This window comes from Protomyctophum parallelum, assembly GCF_964188405.1.
Source record: "Protomyctophum parallelum genome assembly, chromosome: 13".
Classification (NCBI taxonomy): domain Eukaryota; kingdom Metazoa; phylum Chordata; class Actinopteri; order Myctophiformes; family Myctophidae; genus Protomyctophum; species Protomyctophum parallelum.
In genome coordinates, this window is record NC_139708.1 from 51,239,389 (window position 1) to 51,267,305 (window position 27,917).

Sequence of the window (27,917 nt, forward strand, 5' to 3'; positions counted from 1 at the left end):
CTTTTAATGCTATTTAGTAGAGTCGGAATACCGGCGGAGATTCTTTCGGATCAGGGCACCTGTTTCATGGCACGCATGCTAAACGTGCTGTATAAATGGCTAAAGATCAAGCGCATCCGCACCTCCATTTATCACCCCGAGACGGATGGCTTAGTGGAACGCTTTAACCAAACTTTGAAAAAGATGCTCAGGAAACTGGTTGACATAGACGGAAAAGATTGGGACCAGCTAATCCCCTATGTCCTCTTCTCTATTCGCGAGGTCCCCCAGGCGTCGACAGGTTTCTCCCCCTTTGAATTGGTATATGGGAGGAGACCCCGCGGGCTGTTGGACATAGCCAAGGAGGCGTGGGAAACGCAGCCGTCACCGCACAGAAGTGTGATAGAGCATGTTGACAGGCTACAGGAGAGGGCGCGCAAAATCTGGCCCATGGTGCGCGAACACATGGAACGCGCACAGCGGGATCAAGCGCGCATCTATAACCGGGGGGCACGCGTGAGAGAGTTCCAGGTGGGCGAGCAGGTACTCGTCCTCGTGCCAACGAGCGAGTGCAAGTTTCTGGCCAAGTGGCAGGGGCCTTATGAGGTGGAGACGCGCATTGGCCCGGTCAACTACAGGGTGAGACAGCCAGGCAGGAGAAAACCACACCAGGTATACCACGTCAACATCCTTAAAAAGTGGCACCCGCCTAGCACTGTTCCACCCCATCTCTCACTCACAACCTTCTCCCCGCCTCCCCCTGTCCCCATAGGAGAAGACCTATCACCGACGCAGCGGCAGGACGTGCAGGAGCTGCTTAGCCAGTGCGCGGATGTGTTTTCGGAACGGCCAGGGCGCACGCACGTCATCGAACATGACATCGAAACCACCCCCGGTAAGGTGGTCCGCCAACGGCCGTACCGTATACCCGAGGCGCGCCGCATAGCGATCAAGGACGAGGTAAAGCAGATGCTAGAACTGGGCGTGATAGAGGAGTCCTATAGCCCCTGGGCCAGTCCTATAGTAATAGTGCCCAAGCCAGACGGCTCACTGCGCTTTTGCAATGATTTTCGGAAGTTGAATGAGGTGTCAACTTTCGACGCGTATCCGATGGCGCGCGCAGATGAGTTGATCGAGCGGCTGGGCCCCGCCCGGTTCGTCAGTACACCAGACCTCACAAAAGGGTATTGGCAAGTCCCATTATCGGCACGGGCCAAGCCGAAAACCGCATTCTCCACCCCGGAGGGCCTTTTTCAGTATACCGTCCTCCCGTTCGGTGTCCATGGAGCGCCCGCCACGTTTCAGCGACTAATGGACCGGGTCCTTAGACCCCACCGGGACTTTGCCGGGGCATATCTGGATGACATCGTGGTCCACAGCGCCACCTGGGGGGCACACCTACAACACCTCGAAGCAGTGCTCGGAGCGCTGCGTAAAGCCGGGCTTGTAGCCAACGCCAAAAAGTGTCGCATCGGCCTGACGGAGACCGATTACTTGGGCTTCACGGTGGGAAGAGGCTGCGTCAAACCTCAGCGGAAGAAGGTGGAACGGCTGAGGGAATGGCCCCGACCAATCACCAAGAAGCAGGTGAAATCATTTATGGGGCTCATTGCCTACTACCAAAAATTTATTAAAGACTTTGCCACTCTTGCAGCGCCACTCTATGACCTGACCAAGAAGAACCTGCCCCACCACGTAGGGTGGACCCCCGAAGCGGAGGAGGCTTTCCACACGCTGAAAGCGGCTATATGTGAGGAACCGGTCCTCATTGCCCCGAACTTCAGCCATCCGTTCATCCTCCACACCGACGCCTCGGGAACGGGGGTAGGAGCCGTGCTCTCGCAGGTCATAGACGGAGAGGAACACCCGGTAACGTATGTCAGTCGGAAACTACTCAAGCACGAGCGCAACTATGCCACGGTGGAGAAGGAATGTCTCGCCATCAAATGGGCTATTCATCACCTTCGATACTACCTCTGGGGGAGGCAGTTCACCGTCATCACAGATCACGCCCCCCTGAAGTGGATGTCCCGCAACAAAGACAGGAATGACCGCGTCACCAGATGGTTCCTCGAGCTGCAGAACTATAGGTTCGACGTACAACACCGGCCCGGGAAGGACATAGCGCACGCTGACGCGCTCTCCAGGAGGTACGAGGAAGAGACTGAAGCTTCCGGAGCCACCGGCAAGCTTGGAGGGAGGATGTGTGGCATGTCGCTAGGCAACAGGCCGCCAGGTAGGCATGCGTCCCGAGAGAGCCAGTGGGAGAGAGGCAGAGTGCAGCCGAGAAGACCACGCCTACCACTCGGCCAGCTGGTAGACAGCCGCTACGTGCCCGCCTACATGCTGTCTCAAGTTCATGAATACGAATCAAGGCCACCTGTGGAGCCAGACAGAGAGACAACATGTAGGCGAGGCTGCCTCTGCCCTCACTTCTCCCATGACGCTCACAGAGACAGGTCGGGCCATGCACTGGCGGTAAGCGACTACACACACACACACACGCACAACTCACAGCATTCTGTATGTGAAGGGGCAAGCTCTAATTCACCTCTCTCTATCCCATACAGGCAACACGTTCCTGGTACTAATTCCGTTCATTCATAAAACCCGCTGCTGAGATTGAGACGGGGAGTGGAAAACCCCGTCAATGTGTCTCAGACAGGAGGAACATTATAAATCTAACACAGACACCCCATGAGGGCTGGTAGGGAAAGAGCCGGCCAGCGCCACCCTTAGGGAGAGAAGGGAAAGCCTGGAGCTCCCACCAGTGACTGTTCTTATATGATTTGTGCATGTATGATTTGATCAACCTTTCAAACCCACGGGGCTGTATTTAATAAACTCGCCAGTAGGCGATATTCTGTCACATTGAGCGTCTTGAGTGTCTTGGTGTTGTTCAGTCCCCACACCTTACACGTTGAGATCTGTTAGTTAGGAAGTCAAGAATCCAGCCCGCCAGACAAGGATCTACACCAAAGGACTTAACCAGTTTATCAACCAAGACATGGGGCTGTATGGTATTAAATGCTGAGGGAAAATCAATAAAGAGCAGCCTGGCATGGGTTTTACTACCTTCAAGGTGTTTGTGCAGGAGATTAAGTAAGGTGGAAAGTGCATCTTGAACGCCCCTTCCAGATGATGTACGATGATAAGACCGCCCCTCACTTCACACAGGTGTGATTTTTTTGTTAAACATCTGCATTGAAGAGGTATACACAAATAATGTTTTGCCTGTTATCTCTCCTAATGGTATATCAACATCAATACAGCACGTAATTGTGGACAAAATCTAATGCAACGACAACAAATATTCTTTAGTTTTGGACTTTGGTTCTGAGAGGCTAATGGGTAGATTTTGAAGGTGCGTTTTACCAATGGAAATACATAAATTGGCCTCGCTCTGCGCACATTCGTATTATGAAAGGCATATCGGCCCGTGTTGAACGCACTGACCCGTGTTGAATGCACACACATTATGGCTTACCGCGGTCCTGAATATTTTAGCATTGTGGGAGTGTCCATATGTTAATTATTTTCGCTTTGCGCAATTTGCTATTAAGCCCCTTGACCTAAAGACACTCAGCGCATAACGATTAGACGTGGGTCTGACCACCTCATAAACGCAAAAAGCACTGTTTGATTTGACACTTGAGCGGCTCTGCGAGGCTGGTAGAGTGTTGCCATGTCTGTTTATTATAAGCGGCTTATTTTTCTGTAAAGTTGCTTTCTGTGTGGTTGTTTTTCTTGTTTCTAAAGTGGTTATTTGGGCTTTTCTCCTAATGTTGTTTAAACCAGTGATCCTCACACAGCACATTCCCATGTCAAGGATCCCCAGATGAATGCATTTGCCCAACTAAGGACAGCTAATCCAAAAATTAAATAAAAAGATTACTTTTGAAAATAGCAGATCTATACCAGCTCACAATGCATCACATTCATTCATTAAAACTATGAACTCTGACTGCAGGGGGATATATAATGATCATTATAACAATGTGCAAGAACATATTTAAAAAGAAGGAAGAACTTTATATTTGTGGACAATCAAAATATGTTTTTTTATTTTAATGTGGTGTCATTCAAATTAATCTGGATATGGCAGACTCACTATTTAGAAAATAAAAACATGGCACTTCATTTAAAATAGGTTACAGACCCCTGTTATATGCGCTTATTTTTATAGACCTATTTACTTGTTTCTATGAGACATGGCAGTTTTGCGTCTTTTTAAAAAAAATGTTGAGATTAGAAACGGCCATAATTCTTTCATTTCTCAACCTTAAAAATAAATAAAAACATCTCCATAATCCGTGGGAAATGTGCTTTCATATGCTGTATCACACCCGATTCAAGTCTTCTTCAATAAAATGCTACGAGCGAACTCAGCGAAGACCATACCATCGGGGCCACAGCATTACGCAGCACGCATTCAACTCATTCCTTCGTCGTGACTTGAATGAAATAAAATATAATAAACGTTATTTTACTGGTGTTTTTCAATAGAAACAAATAAAGAGCGTGTGTAGGCTACTGTGTGCAAGTGCAACAGTGCATATACATGCATGCACTAGGCTATATTTCTTCCGTGTCGGGATGGTGATTGAGCTCTTCAAGTTCACAGCCCGTTTGGTCTTTCATAAAAAAACGTTGATATTAGCCTATAAACACTCATGGTTCTCTCATTTCTCAACCGTTTTATTAAATGTAAAAATCTCCATATTCCTTAGGAATCTTGCTTTCATTCGCTGTATGGTACATGGTTCTATCGTTATCAAATTAATTAATTACGCATGGATTGGCAATTTGCCAATATGCTGCTATCTACTCGCAATTCCATTCCGATCTGAAAGGTGGGTCTGTTCTTTTGAGGCATAAAGGTGACAGCATGCAGTGCAATAGGAATAATTAACCCAAATGTGACAAAGGCATGTCATGTCTTCTATGGTGCCAGCCTGAAGAAATGTCATACTGACGACCCCCAAAGTGCGCATTCCGTATGTGACATCAGCTGACTGGTAAAGAGAATAGTACGGACATGTTGATTGGGTACGTCTCAAACACGCCTTAAACACACCCATGACTAATTCAAGGCCGTTTTGCGCACTCCGCGGGGTGTCAAAAGCGCTTCTTAACATGCCCAAAATTGCAATATGACATACTACACGCCCCCAGATCATAATACTGTAATTAGATTAGTAATATAGAAGTAAGTAAAATAGAAGTCCTAAATCGACCCCTAAATGTCATCAAACGGTGGTTCCGTGGCTCAAATGGGTCTGAGAGGCTAAATGTCATCAAATGGTGGTTCCGTAGCTCAGATGTGTCTGAGAGGCTAAATGTCATCAAATGGTGATTCCGTGGCCCAGGCCGTAGCGTAACGGTCTGGGCACCGGACTGGTAATCCAGTCGCAGTGTGCCGCGGGTTCGACTCCCGGACCCGACACGGCCTTTACTGCATGTCATCCCCCCATCTCTCTCCCGTTTCCTGTCAGCCTACTGTCTGTCCCTTCAAAAATCAATAAAAGGCGTAAGCCGCAAAAAAAAAAAAAAAAAAAAAAAAATGGTGATTCCGTGGCTCAAATGTGTCTGAGAGGCTAAATGTCATCAAATGGTGGTTCCGTAGCTCAGATGTGTCTGAGAGGCTAAATGTCATCAAACGGTGATTCCGTGGCTCAAATGTGTCTGAGAGGCTAAATGTCATCAAATGGTGGTTCCGTGGCTCAAATGGGTCTGAGAGGCTAAATGTCATCAAACGGTGGTTCCGTGGCTCAGATGGGTCTGAGAGGCTAAATGTCATCAAACGGTGATTCCGTGGCTCAAATGGGTCTGAGAGGCTAAATGTTATCAAATGGTGGTCCGTGGCTCAAATGGGTCTGAGAGGCTAAATGTCATCAAACGGTGGTCCGTGGCTCAAATGGGTCTGAGAGGCTAAATGTCATCAAATGGTGGTTCCATGGCTCAAATGGGTCTGAGAGGCTAAATGTCATCAAATGGTGGCCCCAAATGTTTAAAGTTTAAATTCACATTCAGGTGTATCAATAATTGTATATTTGTTGTATTGGTCATTTAGGTCTTATATATTATGACCACGTTCTGACCAGCTGGTGCATGAACCAGTGTTGTTTCTGTCGACTAAAACTAAGGCGAATTTTTTTCGTTTTCACTGACGAAAACTAAGCCTAATGACTAAAACTGAGACTAAATATGTTGACAATTTCGTCAACAAATAAAAGCTAGACTAAAATGTTATGAAAGGACTAGTGGACAAGAGATCCAGTAATAAATAAAAGACTAGTCATTTTACACTTGGTTGCACAGCGTGACGCGTTGTGAGTTTGTAGATCTGCTGTTTTCAGCAAGTGTAAAATCCAGACTAATCTAAAACTAGACTAACACTAAAACATTTAAGGTGATATGTGCACGTTGGCCATAGAAAGTGCGTGTGCATAGACACGAGACCAATACAGTAAATAAAGTGCTTATCATAAGGTTATCTCCTTGGTCTACCCACAGCAGCATTTATTGTGCAAATAGAGACAGGGACAAAGGAATGTTTGTGCCTGTTTTTTGTGGCACAATATGGGGCTCGCAGGCGAAGGCCGGATGGGAGAAGGATGTACTCTCCGTGTAGAGGGTGAGCAGCATCAGATCGGATACACAGGGCTTTGTTAAGCACCTGTTTCTTAAAGATATGGTCTAGGACAGGGGTCGGCAACCCAAGATGTTGAATGAGCCATTTTCGACCAAAAAAATTAATTCAAAATCTATCTGGAGCCGCAACATTTTTTTAGCCATAAAATGCTTATATAATGAAGACAAAAGGGCTGCAAGTGGATATTAGCCTATCTATCAAAATAAAAAGTGCGCTATGGTTTAACTTTCATTACGGGCCCGTTCGGAAATAGCGCACTGAGCGCACTGTGCAATGCAAACTAATATAGGCGAGTGCGCTCCCGGTGCGCATTTCCGAACGCAGTCAACGCACCCTCCATTATTATGCCATGTTTTTTGCATTGTGTTCTTACCGTTTAATGTGATTTCTGTGTGTGGACATCGCTGGAGAGCTTCTCAACACTGGGCACGTAAAATGTCACTTTAATCTTCACACACAACTGCGCAGGCTCTCATCGGTGAGGCGTGTGCGGTATTTGGATTTAATGTAGTTCATGTTTGAGAATATCTGCTCACAACGTTTGCATGAATGAGAGAAAGAGGGCTGTTGCAGTCACAGAACTGCTGAAGAAAGCAGAAGGGAGCAAAGTCAGCAAACTATAACTTTTAAGAAGTGGATCGCAATCATCGCAGCTTTAAACTCCACCACTGCTGGCTGCTGCTATAGTTTCGTTGCAACACGGGAGATAATACAACGTCTATATGACTCCTTCATATACTGTAGTCACCGTCTGTGAACGGCTTGCCACGTTTTATTTATTGTTTGATAAGTTTGTCACTGCAGATTTAGCCATGGTGCGTCATGGCAACTGCAGCCTGTTTTATGCAATCGCTACATTTACATTGTAAACGTGTACATAAACATTCAGATTCCAAATATAAAGTACTCGCCACGTGTGCCACTGGTGTTAGAATGTTGCTGGTACAGCGATTAGCATTTCTGCATCCCGCGTTGTTTAATAAAAAGCATTTTTATCCGAGCTGTTATTTTGCCATTGGCTTTCAACTACGCGCCCCCAACCGGTGTGCAACTGTGGATTTCCCAACCCCGTTTGAGACAAGTAGCCGGGGCGCTCGGATAAAAATGCTTTTTATTAAACAACGCGGGATGCAGCAATGCTAATCACTGTACCAGCAAATTTCTAACCCCCGTGGCACATGTGGCGAGGACCTTATATTTGAAATCGGAATGTTTATATACACGTTTGGACTGCGATTGCGTAAAACAGGCTGCTGTTGCGTCATGGGATACTGCAGATTAAGCATACAGGCAATCCATCTTCTGCATTGGCTGTGAAGGCATAAGCGTCTGTCCACGAATTGTTAAATCCTCTGTTTTCGTCGGCTATCTTTCTTTTTCTCCCTGTAGATGTAGAAGCCATAGCGTAGCAGGCACCAGCCTCACACACCCACCGGTTTGTTTATAATAGTGTCAGGCGCGCAGCATGCGAGTGTGTCGCATGCTATGACGCGAATTTTAGTTGACATTATTGAAACTTAATATTTATTCTACACATTTTTCACTCATTCTTGAGATGAGGGACAAAAGTGGAAAAAACATGTCCCACACATAAGAGCCTTATTATTGTTAAAAATAAATTAATTTAATAAAAATAAAAGCACTTGCAAAGTTACATGTAATACAGTTGTGCATTATTATGCCATTCATTTCATTATAATTGTTTTCATATGCCATCTGAATTAGTTAAAAGCAGGCACTGTACCCAAAAACGCCTGTATTTAGCCTGTCCCCAGCAAGTGGTCATAATTTCAAACTGCTAAAAAAGTGTCTAATACTGTCACAATCACATAAATATACATACTAAATTAAAGTAGATTGTCAACAACATAGCAAACAATATACACAATAATTTTAATTTATTTTTTCCATTAGTTATCTCATATCAAATGTGTGTCCCACGTCTCCCGTCAACTCCGTCAGGTTTGTTAAAAGTCTTAAATTAATCAGAAAATATTGTCGACAGATTTAGCCTGAAGACTCCTTTTCCAAGTCCCGTTTGTATTTGTTGCAACAGTGGAGCACCTGGTCTGACAAGCATTCAATTGTTTGATATTTTAAACAAACAATGTTGATATCAGGGTGGTCACAGCTTTTACATGTCAACTCCGTCAGGACATTATTATGATCTTTGTTAAGAATTCCAAAATAATGTTTATTATTTTAGTTTAGGGTTAGGTTTAGCTAACAAATGAAGCAAAAACAAAATGGCTACATTGTACTACAGAGGGTTAAGATGAAAACAAATGACATTTTGTCAACTCCGTCAGACGTCAACTCCGTCAGGTTTTGTGTCTGACGGAGTTGACATGTATCTGACGGAGTTGACAAAAGTGTTCCTAAAACAATAAAGTTATAGTTTTTGAATAATGGGACGTATTCTAATTTGGCACACAGTTAGAGCATGCCTTAAGGAACATTTTTGGCTATAGGGCCATCACAGATTTGTCTCGTGGTGACCATGGCAGCCATTTTCCAAAATTGCCGCCACCTGATGTTATTTTACAATAACTCAAGTTCTACACCACCTAGGATCTTGATTCTGGTGACTAAGACTACATTTTCAAGGATAAGGGATACAGTGGTACAATTTAGATTTTCTCTGTGACCATGGCAGCCATTTTTCAAAATGGCCGCCACCTGCTGTTATTTTACAATAACTCAAGTTCTACACCATCTAGGATCTTGATTCTGGTGACTAATCATACATTTTCAAGGATGTGGGATACATTGGTACTATTTAGATTTGTCCTGTGACCATGGCAGCCATTGTTTTTCAAAATGGCCGCCACCTGCTGTTATTTTACAATAACTCAAGTTTTAGACCACCTAGGATGTTGATTCTGGCGACTAATAATACATTTTTAAAAGATGAGGAATACAGTGGTACTATTTAGATTTGTCCTGTGACCATGGAGGCCATTGTTTTTCAAAATGACCACCAACCTGTGTTATTTTACCAATAACTCAAGTTTTAGACCACCAAGGATCTTGATTCTGGTGACTAATCATTACATTTTCAAGGATGAACTTTCTCTGGGAGGGGTCAGGGCTTATTTCAGCTGCAGGTTGAGTTGCTACTGACAGGACATTAAAAGGAGGTGGGCTTTCTGGCCTTTGACTTGTCCCTTTCAGGTACACAAGACGCACAGTTTGACTTCACTGGCCACTGCAGTGTGGCGTTGTATCTTGGTGGCCTCCTGCCAGTGTTTCTCCATCCTTCTCATGAGCTCTGTGTTCTGGGGCTCTGTTATAGTCAACTTACATTGTCTTGGCTGGAGATTGCTTTCCTGCAGGGTCCAGCCCAGTCTTGTGCAGATGGCTGCTGGCCCACCTGGAGGCCCCAACCTCACTTGTTCGGTTGGTGTGATTAGGTGGGGTGGTCTTCCCCAATCAGGATGAAGGGTTTGACCCTTTCAAACGGCAGTCTGGCCAAGTGTCTGTATTTAGTTGTGAGGCTAGATACAGGATACGATTGCTCACCCAGCCCCAGGTGACTTGAGGTGAAGGCTCCTTTGATTTGGTAACATTGCTTTGGTTGACATGCTGGGGACACAGAACGACACTGATGCCTTCATTGTCTGCACATCCTGCCTGATAGTCCTGAAGGCAGATCTTCTGTCTTCAGTCTTTCGCTCACTGTTCACTGCTCACTGTTCACCTCAAGCAGGTCTTCAAGGTGTTTGCCTTTGCACAGGCTATATGGCTAGGACTCGTGCTTCAACCACTCAGAGAACTCCAACATGGTGTTGGTTGCTCCTGGGCCGCAGAGCATTGTGCGGCAGAATTCAGCTCTCATCTCTGGTGGCAGCTTTTTGAGGAGTCGTGCAACATTTGAGCCGCATCAAAGTTCTGTGTCTCCCTCTGGGCCTAGGGTAGACACTTGCTATTTTCCGTAACACTAATTGGTGGGGCTGTCCAAACTTGTTGTTTAGGTGTCAATCGGGTCTCTGTTGGTGAAGTCGGATCTAGGTGGTCTAGAAGATGAGTTAGTCAGGGGATTATTAATACAATCTGGTAATAAATTCCTTATCAATAATTTTCTTCACCAATGTGTTTGGAAGGGTGTCTACTAACATATCCGCTGAAAGTTGGGGTACCATCAACAACCTATATAAGGCAAAATGTTCATTATGCTTTAAGTAGCATGTGACATGTCAAACTAGGGAGTTTGCATGATTCTGAATGCATTCCAAGCATTAGCTATGCACGAAGAACACTCCTTGGGCTGAAAACGGCCATAGCCGTCATCACAAAATGAGGTCAGCACATTTGGGCCAGTGGATATATGGCCGAATTTAGCCGAAGGGGTTTGACCCCTAGTTTGGCCATAGACTCCCTAGTTTGGCCATAGCCACTTGGTATGGTACCCAACTTTCAGCAGCTGTCAAAAATGCCCCTAGGGTGGTTCAATAGAAACCAATGTGGGATATGTTAGTAGACACCTTTACAAACACATTGGTGAAAAAAATCTTGGTAAGAAATGTAATCACAGATTTGACATTATTCTGATAATATTCCCTGACTAAATTGGTAAAATAATAGCAGGTCCACCATTTTTGAAAATGGCTGCAATTGTCACAGGATAAATCTAAATAGTACAACTGTATTCCTCCTCCTTGAAAATGTAGCATTAGTCACCAGAATCAAGATCCTAGTTGGTGTAGAACTTGAGTTATTGGGAAATAACAAAAAGTTGGCGGCCATTTTTAAAAATGTCTACCATGGTCACAGGACAAATCTAAATAGTACCAATGTATCCCACATCCTTGAAAATGTATGATTAGTCACCAGCATCAAGATCCTAGGTGGTGTAGAACTTGAGTTATTGTAAAATAACAGCAGGTGGCGGCCATTTTGAAAATGGCTGCCATGGTCACAGGGCCAATATAAATAGTACCACTGTATTCCTCATCCTTGAAAATGTGGGATTAGTCACCAGAATCAAGATCCTAGGTGGTCTAGAACCTAAATCAGTTAAACTTGTCAACTCCGTCAGATGTTCGTCAACTCCGTCAGACGTTCGTCCCGTGATGTTTTTGTTAATTTCCAAAGAAATAGAAAATTCGATGTTAAATATTTTGTGCATATGTATTGAAACACCAACTGAAATGATACGTAATGATGATTTTTTTTTTTTTTTACATGGTTTTCATGTTATAATATTGAAAATAGAGGTTGAAATGACGGATTTGAGAAATTGGATATTTCATAATAGTGTGATATTGGAAAAAAACAATATTAAAATAATTGTATTACTTAACTTGATTACTGAAAGCCAGTATAAGATAACTGAGGACTTTATATTATTGTTGAAATTATCAAATTCAATTAAAAAATATTTTAGTGTGTCTGACGGAGTTGACATGAATCAGGTATTAAGTGCATAAATGTCCCATTTTAGAAAGAAATGTTATGCGAAAAACCTGTTCCTTCTCAATATTGGTAGTTGAGACCTGTGTCTACAAATACATCCATTTGATTTGAATGTATCTTAAAAAAAAAAAAAATCCAGTTTGAAAAAAGTTTTGTCCCTTATCTCAAGAATGGGTGTTTTACAAAATTGGGAAACTTAAGAATGTTTCTGTCACGTTTTGCCTCCTACAGAAACCATAAATGAAAAATAAAAATGTGAAAAAATAAACATTTATACATTTTCATCGATTTTTTTGTAATGCTACAGAGAGCCACCAGGGGAGTGCTCAAGAGCCGCATGCGGCTCTAGAGCCGCCGGTTGCCGACCCCTGGTCTAGGATGTTCATCTGTGAGCCAATTATTTTAGAGGCCACTTTTACAATTTTCCCTAGGGAATTCTTATACCAACAGATAATCGAGAAAGAAGTAACAGACTCGATGTAGGCACTGTAAAACAGTTTTATCAGAGTCTTGTCGACATTGAACTTAGCCAATTTCCTTAGATAGTACAGGCGTTGTTGACCTTTTTTATACATCACATCAGTATTTAGGTCGAATTTCAGCTTGTCATCAATAATTGTGCCTAGATATTTGTAGCTGGTTACAATATCTACTGTCTGTCCATTGACAAACACTCTTCTGGGGGGATTGTGGGGAGCGTCTAAAATCTATGCATATAGCTCTTTTGTTTTAGAGACATTAAGCTGCAAGAAGGCAGTCACACCAGGATAGAAAGTCGTCTACCACTTGCCCGTGACCGAGTCGTCAGCGTACTTAATGATTAATCTGTTGTGGAAATGGCTAACACAATCGTTGGTATAAAGAATGTAAAGAAAGGCAGATAAAACACAACCCTTGGGCGAGCCAGTAGAAGATGTCAGGAAGCTATATCTCGTTAACCCTTACACGTTGAGATCTGTTAGTTAGGAAGTCAAGAATCCAGCCCGCCAGACAAGGATCTACACCAAAGGACTTAACCAGTTTATCAACCAAGACATGGGGCTGTATGGTATTAAATGCTGAGGGAAAATCAATAAAGAGCAGCCTGGCATGGGTTTTACTACCTTCAAGGTGTTTGTGCAGGAGATTAAGTAAGGTGGAAAGTGCATCTTGAACGCCCCTTCCAGATGATGTACGATGATAAGACCGCCCCTCACTTCACACAGGTGTGATTTTTTTGTTAAACATCTGCATTGAAGAGGTATACACAAATAATGTTTTGCCTGTTATCTCTCCTATATATCAACATCAATACAGCACGTAATTGTGGACAAAATCTAATGCAACGACAACAAATATTCTTTAGTTTTGGACTTTGGTTCTGAGAGGCTAAATGTCATCAAACGGTGGTTCCGTGGCTCAAATGGGTCTGAGAGGCTAAATGTCATCAAATGGTGGTTCCGTAGCTCAGATGTGTCTGAGAGGCTAAATGTCATCAAATGGTGATTCCGTGGCTCAAATGTGTCTGAGAGGCTAAATGTCATCAAATGGTGGTTCCGTAGCTCAGATGTGTCTGAGAGGCTAAATGTCATCAAACGGTGATTCCGTGGCTCAAATGTGTCTGAGAGGCTAAATGTCATCAAATGGTGGTTCCGTGGCTCAAATGGGTCTGAGAGGCTAAATGTCATCAAATGGTGGTCCTGTGGCTCAAATGGGTCTGAGAGGCTAAATGTCATCAAATGGTGGTCTGTGGCTCAAATGGGTCTGAGAGGCTAAATGTCGTCAAATGGTGGTTCCGTGGCTCAGATGGGTCTGATAGGCTAAATGTCATCAAATGGTGGTTCCGTGGCTCAAATGGGTCTGAGAGGCTAAATGTCATCAAATGGTGGTTCTGTGGCTCAAATGGGTCTGAGAGGCTAAATGTCATCAGATGGTGGTTCCGTGGCTCAGATGGGTCTGAGAGGCTAAATGTCATCAGATGGTGGTTCCGTGGCTCAAATGGGTCTGAGAGGCTAAATGTCATCAAATGGTGGTCCGTGGCTCAAATGGGTCTGAGAGGCTAAATGTCATCAAATGGTGGTTCTGTGGCTCAAATGGGTCTGAGAGGCTCAAGGTTTATTAAACTACGGCGACGTCCAGTTGATTCTCCTCATAGAGATCATGATGACACCAGGGAGGTGATACAGTATCACTCAGGGTTTATTAAACTATTATGGGATGTTGGCGTCACAACAGATGAAGGAAGAAAGACAAAGACGTAATAAAAACAAGATGCTGTTCGACAACGTAGATAAGACGTATCCTTCAAGTCCGGGGAGGGGGGGGGGGGGGTTGCACGTCCGCACGAGGACACAATGTGCACGTGGCAAGACGTGTGCCACGTGCCTGTGGCCGTTGTCTGTGAATGGTAACTTTTAGATTTAGCCCATTTAGGCCTGACATCAAGATTATTTGAAAAAGAAGCTTCTAAATCGATAGTTTTTGGAACTACCTACATGTTTCTATATCAGTGGTGCTCAATGTTTCAGGTCAAGGACCCCAGAAATGATATGTAATTGGCCGCCGACCCCTATTTGAAAAAAATGTTGTTCCAGGGACACCCCCTCCCCCGGAAGCAAAGATTTGAGTTAAAAACGTTCACTCTGTAACAATATATATTCAAAGATTTCAGGCACATTTTCACAATTAAAAAAATAAATGGCAGATCTACAAGCTCGTAGCTTATGTTATACTTTATAGCCATTGAAAAATAGCAGATCTACAGGCTCATACGAGCTTGTAGATCTGCTATTTATTTATTTTAATTGTGAAAAATGTGGCGCAAATCTTTGAATATATATTTTATCAGAGCGAACGTTTTTAACTCAAATCTTCTGAGGCGTTCCTGGAACAACATATTTTCAGATGGGGGTCGGTGGCCATGCAATTATACATTTTATTTTTACATACATTTTTGGGGGTCCTTGACATGAAATATTGAGCACCACTGATACAGAAACATGAGGTATTTCAGAAAACTGTCAGGATTTAGAAAACATTTTTTAAATGTCGACGTCAAGCCTAAATGGGAAAGGAGCAGAAAGCAGTTGAGTAGTTCAAAGTAATAAAGTGACACCACAGTTCAGGTACATACAGTCCATAGAACAGATACAGTCCATAGAACAGATACAGTCCATAGAACAGATACAGTCCATAGAACAGATACAGTCCATAGAACAGAATACAGCACTCACGTTGTATCCACAATAGGATGCTTGTTATTTTTTTCAGTTTCCCCCAGCAGCAACATTTTATAACATTATGCGCAGTGTGCACTGCACACAGAATGCTCTGTGTGTGTGTGTGTGTGTGTGTGTGTGTGTGTGTGTGTGTGTGTGTGTGTGTGTGTGTGTGTGTGCAAGCTTGTAGATCCAAGCTTAACACTGGTGCTCCACAGGGAACCATGTTATCCCCCTTTCTTTTCTCCTTATACACAAATGAATTCCAGTTAGACCAGGATATGTTTCGTTTTTAAATGGTGCATTTATATAGCGCCTTTATCCAAGGCACTTTACATATAGATTGTGCATTACATTCACCCATTCACACACCTTTACATAGATTGTGCATTACATTCACCCATTCACACACACATTCACACACCTTTACATAGATTGTGCATTACATTCACCCATTCACACACACAGTCACACACTTTACATAGATTGTGCATTACATTCACACACATACACACACACACACACACACACACACACACGCACACACATTCACACACACATTCACACACCTTTACATATATTGTGCATTACAATCACCCATTCACACACCTTTACATAGATTGTGCATTACATTAACCCATTCACACACCTTTACATAGATTGTGCATTACATTCACCCATTCACACACCTTTACATAGATTGTGCATTACATTAACCCATTCGCACAGACAGTCACACACCTTTACATAGATTGTGCATTACATTCACCATTCATGCACACAGTCACACACCTTTACATAGATTGTGCATTACATTCACCCATTCACACACCTTTACATATACTGTGTGTTACATTCACCCATTCACACACCTTTACATAGATTGTGCAATACATTCACCAATTCACGCACACAGTCACACACCTTTACATAGATTGTTCACCCATTCACACACACATTCACACACCTTTACATAGATTGTGCATTACATTCACCCATTCACGCACACAGTCACACACCTTTACATAGATTGTGCATTACATTCACCCATTCACACAAACATTCATACACCGATGGCAGCAGAAAACCATGCAAGGCACCAACCAGCACATCAGGAGCAACTAGAAAAAGTGCCCTTCTGGGCACAGGTCTCCACCAGGATGAGCAGATGTGAAGAATTCCAGGCAAAGGTTTTTCCTTGGCCTCTAGGGAGTTGGCATACAAAGTTATCCACAGATCCGTGCAGTTAGAGGTAAAAACACTTTTCGGCCAGTTATAGCGCCACCTTGAGGCTGAGTTGAAATTGTTCATGTGGCATTTCGTCCTCGGCCTAGTGGGAATGTGGGTGCACAATTTCACGGAAATCACGCGATGTGTTCATGATTTGCAGCATTTTGTTTGAAACTGAGCACTCCTGTGAACTTTGGAAGCCAATCTTAACCAATCGGGATGGAGTGTGAGAAATCTGAAAGACCGGTTTCGTTGAATGGCTCTAGAGAGACTGTGTACCAATTTGCGTGATGTTTGGACAAAATCTGTAGGTGTACTGTGCAAAAACTTGTTTTGCACAAAACGGCCTCTTGGTGGCGCTATAACAGGCCGTTCTGGAAAGTTTGGGGCAGAGGTTCATCGTTGGCATCCAGGGAGTGTGTGTGCAAAATTTGGCATCGACCGGGTTAACGGTGGCCGAGATTAGCTGCTCACGGACACACGGACGGACGGACGGACACACGGACGGACGGACGGACACACGGACGGACGGACGGACGGAGTGCAAAAAATACTCTCCCCCCATGCCTTTGGCCTGGTGGAGACAATTAGGGGTTCAGTGTCTTGCTCAAGGACACTTCGACACTAACTCTGGGGGTGCCCCGGGTTATTATTATTATTATTATTATTATTATTATTATTATTATTATTCATGAAAAAGAACCTGCAGTAGGATTAGTGGACAAATAGAGGAGGTAGTAGACAATTTTCAATACTTAGGCACATATATTGACAGCAAACTCCTACCTACTACGCAAGCTCAACTCCTTTAGTGTGTGTGTGTGTGTGTGTGTGTGTGTGTGTGTGTGTGTGTGTGCAAAGCACATCTCATCTACTTTGGAGAACATGGCGTTTTCTGTTATGACCACAGGATCGTCATGGCAAGGTCACACTTTTTTGTTTGGTTAAGTGTTCATAAGTCCAATCAGGTTCTGATTTACATTAATCTCAGAAGCATTGAGCCAACAGGACAACAGCTTTGAAGCATTGAGCCAACAGGACAACAGCTTTGAAGCGGTGAGTCCATTTTATGTCCACTTTAATGTTATTTTATATAATGTTGTTATGCTTCAGAAAGCCACAGTTGATTGTACATACAGAACACCACCACTACTCTCGTGTCTCAAAGGGCTCCTACGGACGGCTGCAATTCCAAACTGGCCCCCGTAAAGTCTGAATCCCCCCCACCCCTTTTCCCCCTCACTGTATACGTTTCTTTTCCCTTTTTTTAAGGGAAGGGTCTCTAAATGTTTTGATGAATTGAACAAGGTGGACCCTCTTGTAAACAAGTGTAATGCTTAATTGGGTCGTCCACTCACAGTTAACAGTTTTTGTATCGAGTTGTGCTTGAAATGTATACTGTAATTCTGCAAACGTCATCAATACTTAAGTACATCAATACTGTTATAAGAGCCCCGTCTTAGCTCTCGAGGAGTTGATCCCGTAGATGGACCTGGTTGACGCGCTGTTTAAATGCCATACTGTTTGCTCTGTGTGTCAGCCCCACAATGCGGTAATAAACACACAGGCAGGCAGCTCTTGCCTTTGACACATTTATTTCCAAGCATGGCATCAGTATCTGCGTGATCAGAATAAACAATAATCAGCATAGACAGACAAACATAAACATTTCAGACCAACAAACATTTCGCTCCAGTGTTTGAACAACACAGTGACGTACCTGCGGTCAAAAACCATTGCCCTTCCGGGTCAATCCTGCCTACAGATGCCAGTGAACCTGACGCTTATAAGGATAACAGCGCCACCCCATGGTCACAAATTCACTTGATAATTGTACTCATTTGGCCCTTACACACCGGCCCCTAATTGTTATGGTGGGCATAACAATTCAAAACAAACAAACAAAAACAAAACAAAACAAGGGCCAAAGCATGTCACAGAATCGAATGCATTGTTTCATGAACCAAGCGCCATTTTGTCACTGGCTTGTATATGGTGATGCCTTTATTTTCAATGGACACACCAGACCAGACCAGTTTGTCTGGAAAGCCCTCCAGCACCCTGCCTAGTTATCCAGCGTCCAAGTATGGCCTCCTCAATGCTGCTGTGCGTCTTTGACTTTCAGCACGTTTTCCGATCTCCTAGCCATTAGAGTCTCCTGAGACTTCCAAAGTTTTGAGCCAACCGTCCTCTGGCTTCCAAGGAAATGCAGGACCTTCAAGGCACCTGCTGCAATTCACCGAGTCCAACTCCTCCAACCACCCTTTCCACTGTGTCGGGATGTCCTGTGGCAAGTTGTCATCCGACCCACGTCCTCCTCTACAGTGTTCCTGCTGCACGTTATTCCTTATGAGCTTGTTCCTGTATGCTGTGCGTGTTCCTGTACACACCGGTCCTTACCGGCCCCTGTATGTTCACATGTTTCCTGTGAAATCAGTTGATCATCAGATGGCTCCTTTAACTGTGCTGGAGGTGATTGTCTTTTGATGTGAAGCACAGTGGGGTGAGTTTGTCCACACCCTTTGCAGGTCAAGCGTTTTCCACAAAAACGGCTTATATGCCCAACACATAGGCATGCAAAGCAAACTCCCTTTTCTCGCAGCACCTCTATTTTCTCCATGTGCGTCTTTTCCTTAAACTGTTGGCACTCTTCCAGTGAGTGGCCACGAGTACAGCAGAGGCATACTATTTCCTTGACATTCGCATAGTTTGATGTTACTGATGTCAGCTCCTCACCTCCGTCAGGCCAATCTGTAGACGTTATTGTAGCGGCAACAATGTTTCCCTTCCCTCTGTTTGATGGATAAGATGTAAACATGGGAGCCTTTGTGCCAACCACACCAGATATGGGATCCTGAATGTTACCAAACAGGGGGTCAGAAAGAATACTGACGCACCGCTCCATAAATGCAACAAGGTCCCAAAAGTGGGCTCTTCCATCGGTGTTCCTCATGATGTCATGAGCCACTGTCCTCCATTGCTCCCTCATCTTGAATGGCAGCTTTGCTATCATGGCTCGCATATGGACGGGCATGTCCATTTCCTGCATGTGCTGAAGCTCCTCCATAACATTACAGCAGCCACGCAGAAATAAAGAGTAGGCCTGGAGTGCATTAGCATCCTCAGATTTAATTGTTGGCCACTCCAAGGCCTTTTGCATATAAGCATTTGCTACTTTATACTGGTTTCCAAAATGTTCACTTAGAAGAGCCTTTGCCACGGTGTAGCCATGCTCAGGAGCCATGTGTTGGCAGCTACGCACCAATTCCTGTGGTTGTCCTCTTGTGAACTGCTCCAAGTAGTACAAAGCATCTGCCTCTGTCACCTTTTCTTCCACTCCCTGCTCAAAAGCTCTAATGAATGCCCTGTATTGGAGAGGGTCACCTTGAAATGTTGGAATCTCTCTTGGTGGTAGAGATCTTGACTGTTGCTGTTGTACCAAGGCAGAGGTTATTTCATTTTGTTTCTCCATAATGGTTAGTAGGGTTGCAGGTTGATTGGTTTGAACATGATTGATTTGATTTGCTGATTGACTTTTCACATGCGGTGATGTTCCCATTTTGCTTAACTGTTGTTCCTTGTGGTTGTGACGAGGTATAATATGGTTAGCAGCAGCGGTGTTCCATTGGCCACATTCCTTTGGCCTTATGCCCGATTGTTTATTTGGTGGCATTGACAATTGTGTTGGTTTATTTGGTGGCATTGCTGTTCCAGGTTGAAATTGTTTTGCTTGTGGATTCAATACATTGACCTTTTCCCTTTTCCTTATTTCTCTCTCCAAATAGGAATTCATTGCATTTGAACCATTTGAGGGTGCATGAGAGGAACATTTACTTCCCGAGTTCAAAACATTCAACTTTGCACGGTTTGCAGCTAATTCTGCGTCCACAGCCAGCTGCTCTCTTTTTCTCCTCAACTTTTGTTCCTCCTCCTCCAAGGCATGTTGTTCCTTAAGTGCAGCCGAACGGGCAACAAGTGCAGCTCTATCAGCCTCTGCAAGTAGCTTTGCAGAGGCTGTACTTGAACACGAACATCCACTTTTAGCACTCCGTTTTGATTGTCTACTGGCAACATTGGACACACTATCATTAGGACCAATACCATCATCACTCAAATCACCAACACCATAAATTTCATTTGCATAAATTTCATTTGTACCATTTTCATTGTGCATACCATTACCATCATCATCATCAACCTCATTGTTTGAAACCCACATACCTGCTTCTGAAATGCACTCATTGTTGGATAACATTTTGGCTTTAAACCATATTTCATGCTTATCCTTTTCCTCAGGTGGCATAAACCCCAACAGATTGATATGCATGAACTTTGCCTCATTACACACTTGCATCAGTTCTGTGAGAGCATTTTGTACATTTGTGACTTCGTTTTTTACCATGAAATCTTGAATATCAATTCTTAATTTGGCTGCTATATTCAGCTTAGCCTTTCTGCCCATTTGATACCTTTCACATTTTTCTGCAAGCGCTTTTGCAGTTAGTTTCACCACCCGTTTCCGAATCTCACTTTGTGCCCGTGGCTCAACCCTGCTCGTGACGTCACCACTAACAGTGGAGCGTGCAGCCGTATCCACGGCAACACCCACCGCCACACTGCCCTTCTTCATGATAATAAAGTCAGTGAGAGTCAATTCAGTCGAGAGAAAGTTCGCAGCTCGCACACAAAGTCAGTGCAAAAGTTAATACGCAACGATACAAGTCAATGTCACTTATGTTCAGCAACCATGGATTTATGCTATCCTCCCCCAAGTTATAATAATGTGCGCGCACAAACTAAATGGCCATATACCGTGTAGCTACACATACCTCCCGTCTTTGCGGTCCGATACTGCTCAGTGCTCCAGCCTCACAGCCAAATGTCGGATCATCCCATTCCCGCAGCCCCTCTTTACCACCATGGACGGCTGCATACGGGTCGTGTTCCCCCAGGCGGCCGGCGTAGCAGCGAACAATAGAAACTTCCAAACTTTGACAGCAACTGCAGCTCGGTCCCCTCGATCCCCTCGTACTCTCGCGTCGCCTCTGCCCGTCACGAACGCAGCCAGGCTCCCGCAGCACAAACGATACGAAGGTCCAACTGGTGCATAGGTTTTTGACTAATATAAGAGCCCCGTCTTAGCTCTCGAGGAGTTGATCCCGTAGATGGACCTGGTTGACGCGCTGTTTAAATGCCATACTGTTTGCTCTGTGTGTCAGCCCCACAATGCGGTAATAAACACACAGGCAGGCAGCTCTTGCCTTTGACACATTTATTTCCAAGCATGGCATCAGTATCTGCGTGATCAGAATAAACAATAATCAGCATAGACAGACAAACATAAACATTTCAGACCAACAAACATTTCGCTCCAGTGTTTGAACAACACAGTGACGTACCTGCGGTCAAAAACCATTGCCCTTCCGGGTCAATCCTGCCTACAGATGCCAGTGAACCTGACGCTTATAAGGATAACAGCGCCACCCCATGGTCACAAATTCACTTGATAATTGTACTCATTTGGCCCTTACAACTGTACTTATGTACAATTTTGAGGTATTTGTACTGTCATATTTTATTTTTATTTTTAAAAAAATGCATTATCCACTTCAACGCTGTACATTTTGGCAATTTGGAAATAGCCGATCTACAAGCTCACAATGCGTCGCGTTGCGACGCATTGAGAGCTTGTAGATCGTCTATTTTCAATAGATTTTGTACACATTTTGAACTTGTGAAGTGGGACATTCTGCAATATGAGTACTTTGTGTACATTTTGATGCTGATACTTTTGTACTTTTACTCAAGTACATTTTCAATTCCGTACTTTTACTTGTAACGAAGTAGTTCTAAATTGCAGTATTGGTACTTTTACTTCATTCCTACTGTCAGCAGATGAAGCTGTGTCTCCTGATCTGCGTGGCCTCCATGTTGGCTCCAGCTGTGCTGGCTGACGGCACGTTAGACCCCCCATTGACTGCCATTGCCATTGACGGTATGTACACAGGCTTTAATTTAAGGGGATAGTTAAGATTTTTTTAACTTAAGCTGTATGAAATACTTTGGTGGAATATTAAGTAGTTTCGGTCATTTTTTGTGTGTGTGTGGGGGGGGGGGGGGGGGGGCAACTTTTGTACATTTTTTATGACTCTATCACACGGAACTATGTTTTTTGTGTCCATATCACTAAGCCCAAAAAATAGTTCCATGTGATGGAGGGGTGTCAAAGTTTAACGAAAGTTGTGCAAATATTTTAGAAATTGGTCAACAATACAAATGGCGTTAGTTTTGACCGGAACTACTTAATATTAATACAGTTGCAACCACTAGATTAATGGAAAGTATTTCATACAGCTTCATTTCAAAAGATCTGAACTATCCCTTTAAGGACAACTTCACCAGTTTTCAACATATCTTCATATAATTGGTCCTCACCACTGTCACCAGGGGTCACAGGGGTCACGACATGTCCTACAGAGGTCAGGGGTCACCGACATGTCCTACAGAGGTCAGGGGTCACTGACATGTCCTACAGAGGTCAGGGGTCACCGACATGTCCTACATAGAGGTCAGGGGTCACCGACATGTCCTACTTAGAGGTCAGGGGTCACCGACATGTCTTACAGAGGTCAGGGGTCACCGACATGTCCTACATAGAGGTCAGGGGTCACCGACATGTCCTACATAGAGGTCAGGGGTCACTGGCATGTCCTACAGAGGTCAGGGGTCACTGACATGTCCTACAGAGGTCAGGGGTCACCAACATGTCCTACATAGAGGTCACCAAGTTAACCCATTCTGGGCGGGAACCCCTTTTGGTGTTTTAAGTTATGTTATTCTTTAGCTATTCTTTAGCTATTGAAAAATAGCAGAACTGCAAGCTCTATGAGCTTGTAGGTCTGCTATTTTTGAAACATTGTGAAAATGTGGCGCAAATCTTTATATGTATTCTTTCAGAGAGAACGTTTTTAACTCAAATCTTTGCTTCTGGAGGGGTCCCTGGAACAACATATTTTTAGATGGGAGTCGGTGGCCAAATACAGATAATTCTGGGGGTCCTTGATATGAAAAAGGTTGAGCACCACTGACATAGAGAAACACAGGGTTTTTCAGAAGACTGTCATGATTTAGAAGACATTTGGTAGAATCGTCCTGTTTTACTTTGGTAACAGTAAGAAACGCACACGCACGCACACATGCACGCATGCACGCACACACACACGCTCTCGTTGCTGCTCAATGTAGTGGAATAGATGGCTGTCAAACTCCTGTCTCTTACAGTAATACTGTACCTATATATACTGTACCTCTGCATGTCAGAACTACTGGTGTGTCTTAAAGAAATGTGAGGTGGGGTCATTCCCCATACATATTATACGTTGTGGAGAGATGTGGAGAATATTGATTGATTTATTGATTGATTGATTGATTGATTGATTGATTGATTAAATATAATATTAGACAGAAATGCAAACAGCACGAGTACAGTCAAACACAAAAAGTGATTTGGACTGGATGGATTGTTTCCATCAAGGTCTTATGTAAACAATAGAGAATACATTATTCTATATTACAAGGTAGGATATTGAAGATATCAGTCACACATTAAATGAATAAACAGATACATTAATAAGAGAACGTCAAACATCATCCATAGACATAACTATAGAACTGGCTTTTTGCTCTTATTCTATAATAATGGATTGACCTAAACAACTACTTCCTGTGTCTCAGCAAACACGTGTGGCAGCGACGAGTTCATGTGTCAAAATAAACAATGCATCCCCGAGAGTTGGGAGTGTGACGGAGTCAAAGACTGTGGCGACAACTCAGATGAGACTCTATGTAATAACCCAGGTAAGATGCACGCACGCACACACACACACACACACACACACACACACACACACACACACACACACACACACACACACACACACACACACACACACACACACACACACACACACACACACAGCTATGAGTGCACCTCTAACATCTCCAAATACATTCCAGCAATGAAGACTTTGTGTCGTAAACTTTTACACGATCAGAATCACATTCATCTAAACCTCCTCTGCTTCCATTGCTCTTCCCTTTCTCCTCCTTTCTCTAAGTTTCCACTCCAACAGAGAAGAAATGCTATGTCTGTCACAACGGGAACTGTTTTTTTTCTTAACTTATTTTCTATAAATTAGTTCCCTAAGTGCCCTGGTTTGTTCTGTTGTGAGATTATCTTTTTCCTTAATATGTCCTGGGGGTCACTCATTAATTAATCCACAAAACTATAGCGTCATTTGTATTGTATGACCAATTTCTAAAATATTTGTGCAACTTTTGTAAATGTTTTACCCCTCTATCACACGGAACTATGTTTTTTTGTGTCCATATCACTACGCCCAAAAAATAGTTCCATGTGATAGAGGGGTCAAAGTTGAACGAAAGTTGTGCAAATATTTTAGAAATTGGTCAACAATACAAATGTCGTTAGTTTTGTGGCTTAATTTACTTAATGCATGGTCTGCTATTTTTGAAACATCGTGAAAATGTGCTTCTGGAGGGGTACAACATATTTTCAGATGGGGGTCGGTGGCCAAATACAGATCATTCTGGGGGTCCTTGACATGAAAAAGGTTGAGCACCACTGACATAGAGAAACACAGGGTTTTTCAGAAGACTGTCATGATTTAGAAGACATTTGGTAGAATCGTCCTCAGGTCGAACAACTCATTAACCATTATTATGTTTTACTTTGGTAACAGTAAGAAACGCACACGCACGCACACATGCACGCATGCACGCACACGCACACACACGCTCTCTTTGCTGCTCAGTGTAGTGGAATAGATGGCTGTCAAACTCCTGTCTCTTACAGTAATACTGTACCTATATATACTGTACCTGTGCATGTCAGAACTACTGGTGTGTCTTAAAGAAATGTGAGGTGGGGTCATTCCCCATACATATTATACGTTGTGGAGAGATAGTCTCAATATTGATTGATTTATTGATTGATTGATTGATTGATTGATTGAATATAATATTAGACAGAAATGCAAACAGCACGAGTACAGTCAAACACAAAAAGTGATTTGGACTGGATGGATTGTTTCCATCAAGGTCTTATGTAAACAATAGAGAATACATTATTCTATATTACAAGGTAGGATATTGAAGATATCAGTCACACATTAAATTAATAAACAGATACATTAATAAGAGAACGTCAAACATCATCCATAGACATAACTATAGAACTGGCTTTTTGCTCTTATTCTATAATAATGGATTGACCTAAACAACTACGTCCTGTGTCTCAGCAAACCCGTGTGGCAGCGACGAGTTCATGTGTCAAAATAAACAATGCATCCCCAAGAGTTCTGAGTGTAATGGATACAATGACTGTGGCGACTACTCAGATGAGGCTCCATGCCACCCAGGTAAGATGCACGCACGCACGCATGCACGCACGCGCACACACACACACACACACACACACACACACACACACACACACACACACACACACACACACACACACACACACACACACACACACACACACACACACACGATTCATGATCACATGATCATGATTTAGAAGACATTTGGTAGAATCGTCCTCAGGTCAAACAACTCATTAACCATTATTATGTTTTACTTTGGTAACAGTGGACGGTAACTGTTAGATAATTATGTCTTATCTGTTTACAAACTAATGCCCAGTGGTCAATGTCCCATATCCTCCTGAACTTTGGCCCATGCCATATAGATCATTCATATTGTCACCTTATTCTCCCATATCATCATTTTACCCTTAGTCTATACTGCCTGTTTACACAGGGTTGCTCCTCTAATCAATTCATGTCATGTAATCCATGTTTATGGCCAAAATATGTTTTCATCTGTCCCATTTTATATCTTATTCAGTCTCCATGTTGTCTGTCCCCAGTCAAGTTAACTCGCAATGAGAGGTCTACTACATGTCCTTGACCTTGGCCTAGTGAGAAAAGAGATAGCTGCTCACTGGGAGTCAGGGAGTGTTTTTCTCTACCGAAAGTTCACAGTGCAGGGAAAGTTATCAACAAGTTGCCTGGCAACGCCTGCCTAGGTGCTTTCTAGGCTCCAAGCGGCATCAATGTGCGGACCAGAGGAGATTAATTATACGTCTCATCATCCATTTGCTGGTCCAATGAGTGCTCGACAACCACCGCCAAACGCTGGTCTTGTCATCTGACATTGCGGACATGAATCATCTCCAGCCAATGAACTTTATATCAACACATCTGACGTGATCTGCACTATTAATGCTTGGGACATACTGTGAAGAGCTGTTTAGTTCAGTTCAGTTCGGATCCATTTTGGAATCATTTGAATACTCATGTTTTTCTTTGGTAACAGCTCGCCAGTTTTTGTCCTGGTGGGAGAGGTGGGGGAGTCATCTGGTAGACCACGTCAACAGCAATACGGTGAGTCAATAATGCTGCTGTTCAGTTTTTATGAATGACTTCGAGTACCGTGTACAATCATGTAAATTATTATAATAATACTACTACTACTACTACTACTAATAATACTAATAAGAATAATAATAATAATAATAATAATAATAATTATTATTATTATTATTATTTTGCTGCATTCTGTTGAGCCTTTATAACTCCTATACTCTTCATTCTGTTCTCAGGAGTACATCAAGATCCATAAGGTGAGTCAATAATGCTGCTGTTCAGTTTTTATGAATGTCTTTGAGAACCTTGTACAGAAATTATAATAATAATAATTATTATTATTATTATTATTTTGCTGCATTCTGTTGAGCCTTTATAACTCCTATACTCTTCATTCTGTTCTCAGGACGACATCAAGACCCTTGAGGTGAGTCAATAATGCTGCTGTTCAGTTTTTATGAATGACTTTGAGAACCGTGTACAGTCATGTAAATTATTATAATAATAATAATAATAATAATTATAATTATTATTATTATTATTATTATTATTTTGCTGCATTCTGTTGAGCCTTTATAACTCCTATACTCTTCATTCTGTTCTCAGGACGACATCAAGACCCTTAAGGTGAGTCAATAATGCTGCTGTTCAGTTTTTATGAATAATAATAATAATAAACTTTATTTGTATAGCACTTTTCATACATAAATGCAGCTCAAAGTGCTTCACAGGGCAGGACACAAAAATAAAATACAATAAAAACACAAGTAGTTAAAATGATAAAACAATAGCAGAGAAAAAAACCGAATATAAGAACATAAAATAAATAAAAAGACATAAAATAAAAATAAAACTCAACTAAAAGCAAGGGTGAAGAGGTGAGTCTTGAGTTGAGATTTAAAAATGTCTACAGAGGGTGCGTGTCTGAGCTCGAATGGAAGTTTATTCCAGGCTGTTGGGCCATAGAAGCAAAAAGCTGCCTCACCGTAC

At 43.0% G+C, this 27,917-nt stretch overlaps 1 protein-coding gene across 1 annotated transcript in view; it reads left to right on the plus strand.

Annotated features, from left to right (window-relative positions):
* LOC310868754 (uncharacterized protein) overlaps positions 1–26,469 on the plus strand; it is a gene marked incomplete at its 3' end in the record, with an annotated part of 211,800 nt that extends 185,331 nt beyond the window's left edge. Inside the window, exons 6-8 of the mRNA XM_083779214.1 lie at positions 24,211–24,333; positions 25,797–25,916; positions 26,429–26,469. Of these exons, the coding sequence (XP_083635340.1) occupies positions 24,211–24,333; positions 25,797–25,916; positions 26,429–26,469 (284 nt within the window). The remainder of the gene's footprint in view (positions 1–24,210; positions 24,334–25,796; positions 25,917–26,428) is intronic.
* Positions 26,470–27,917: the final 1,448 nt, after the last annotated feature.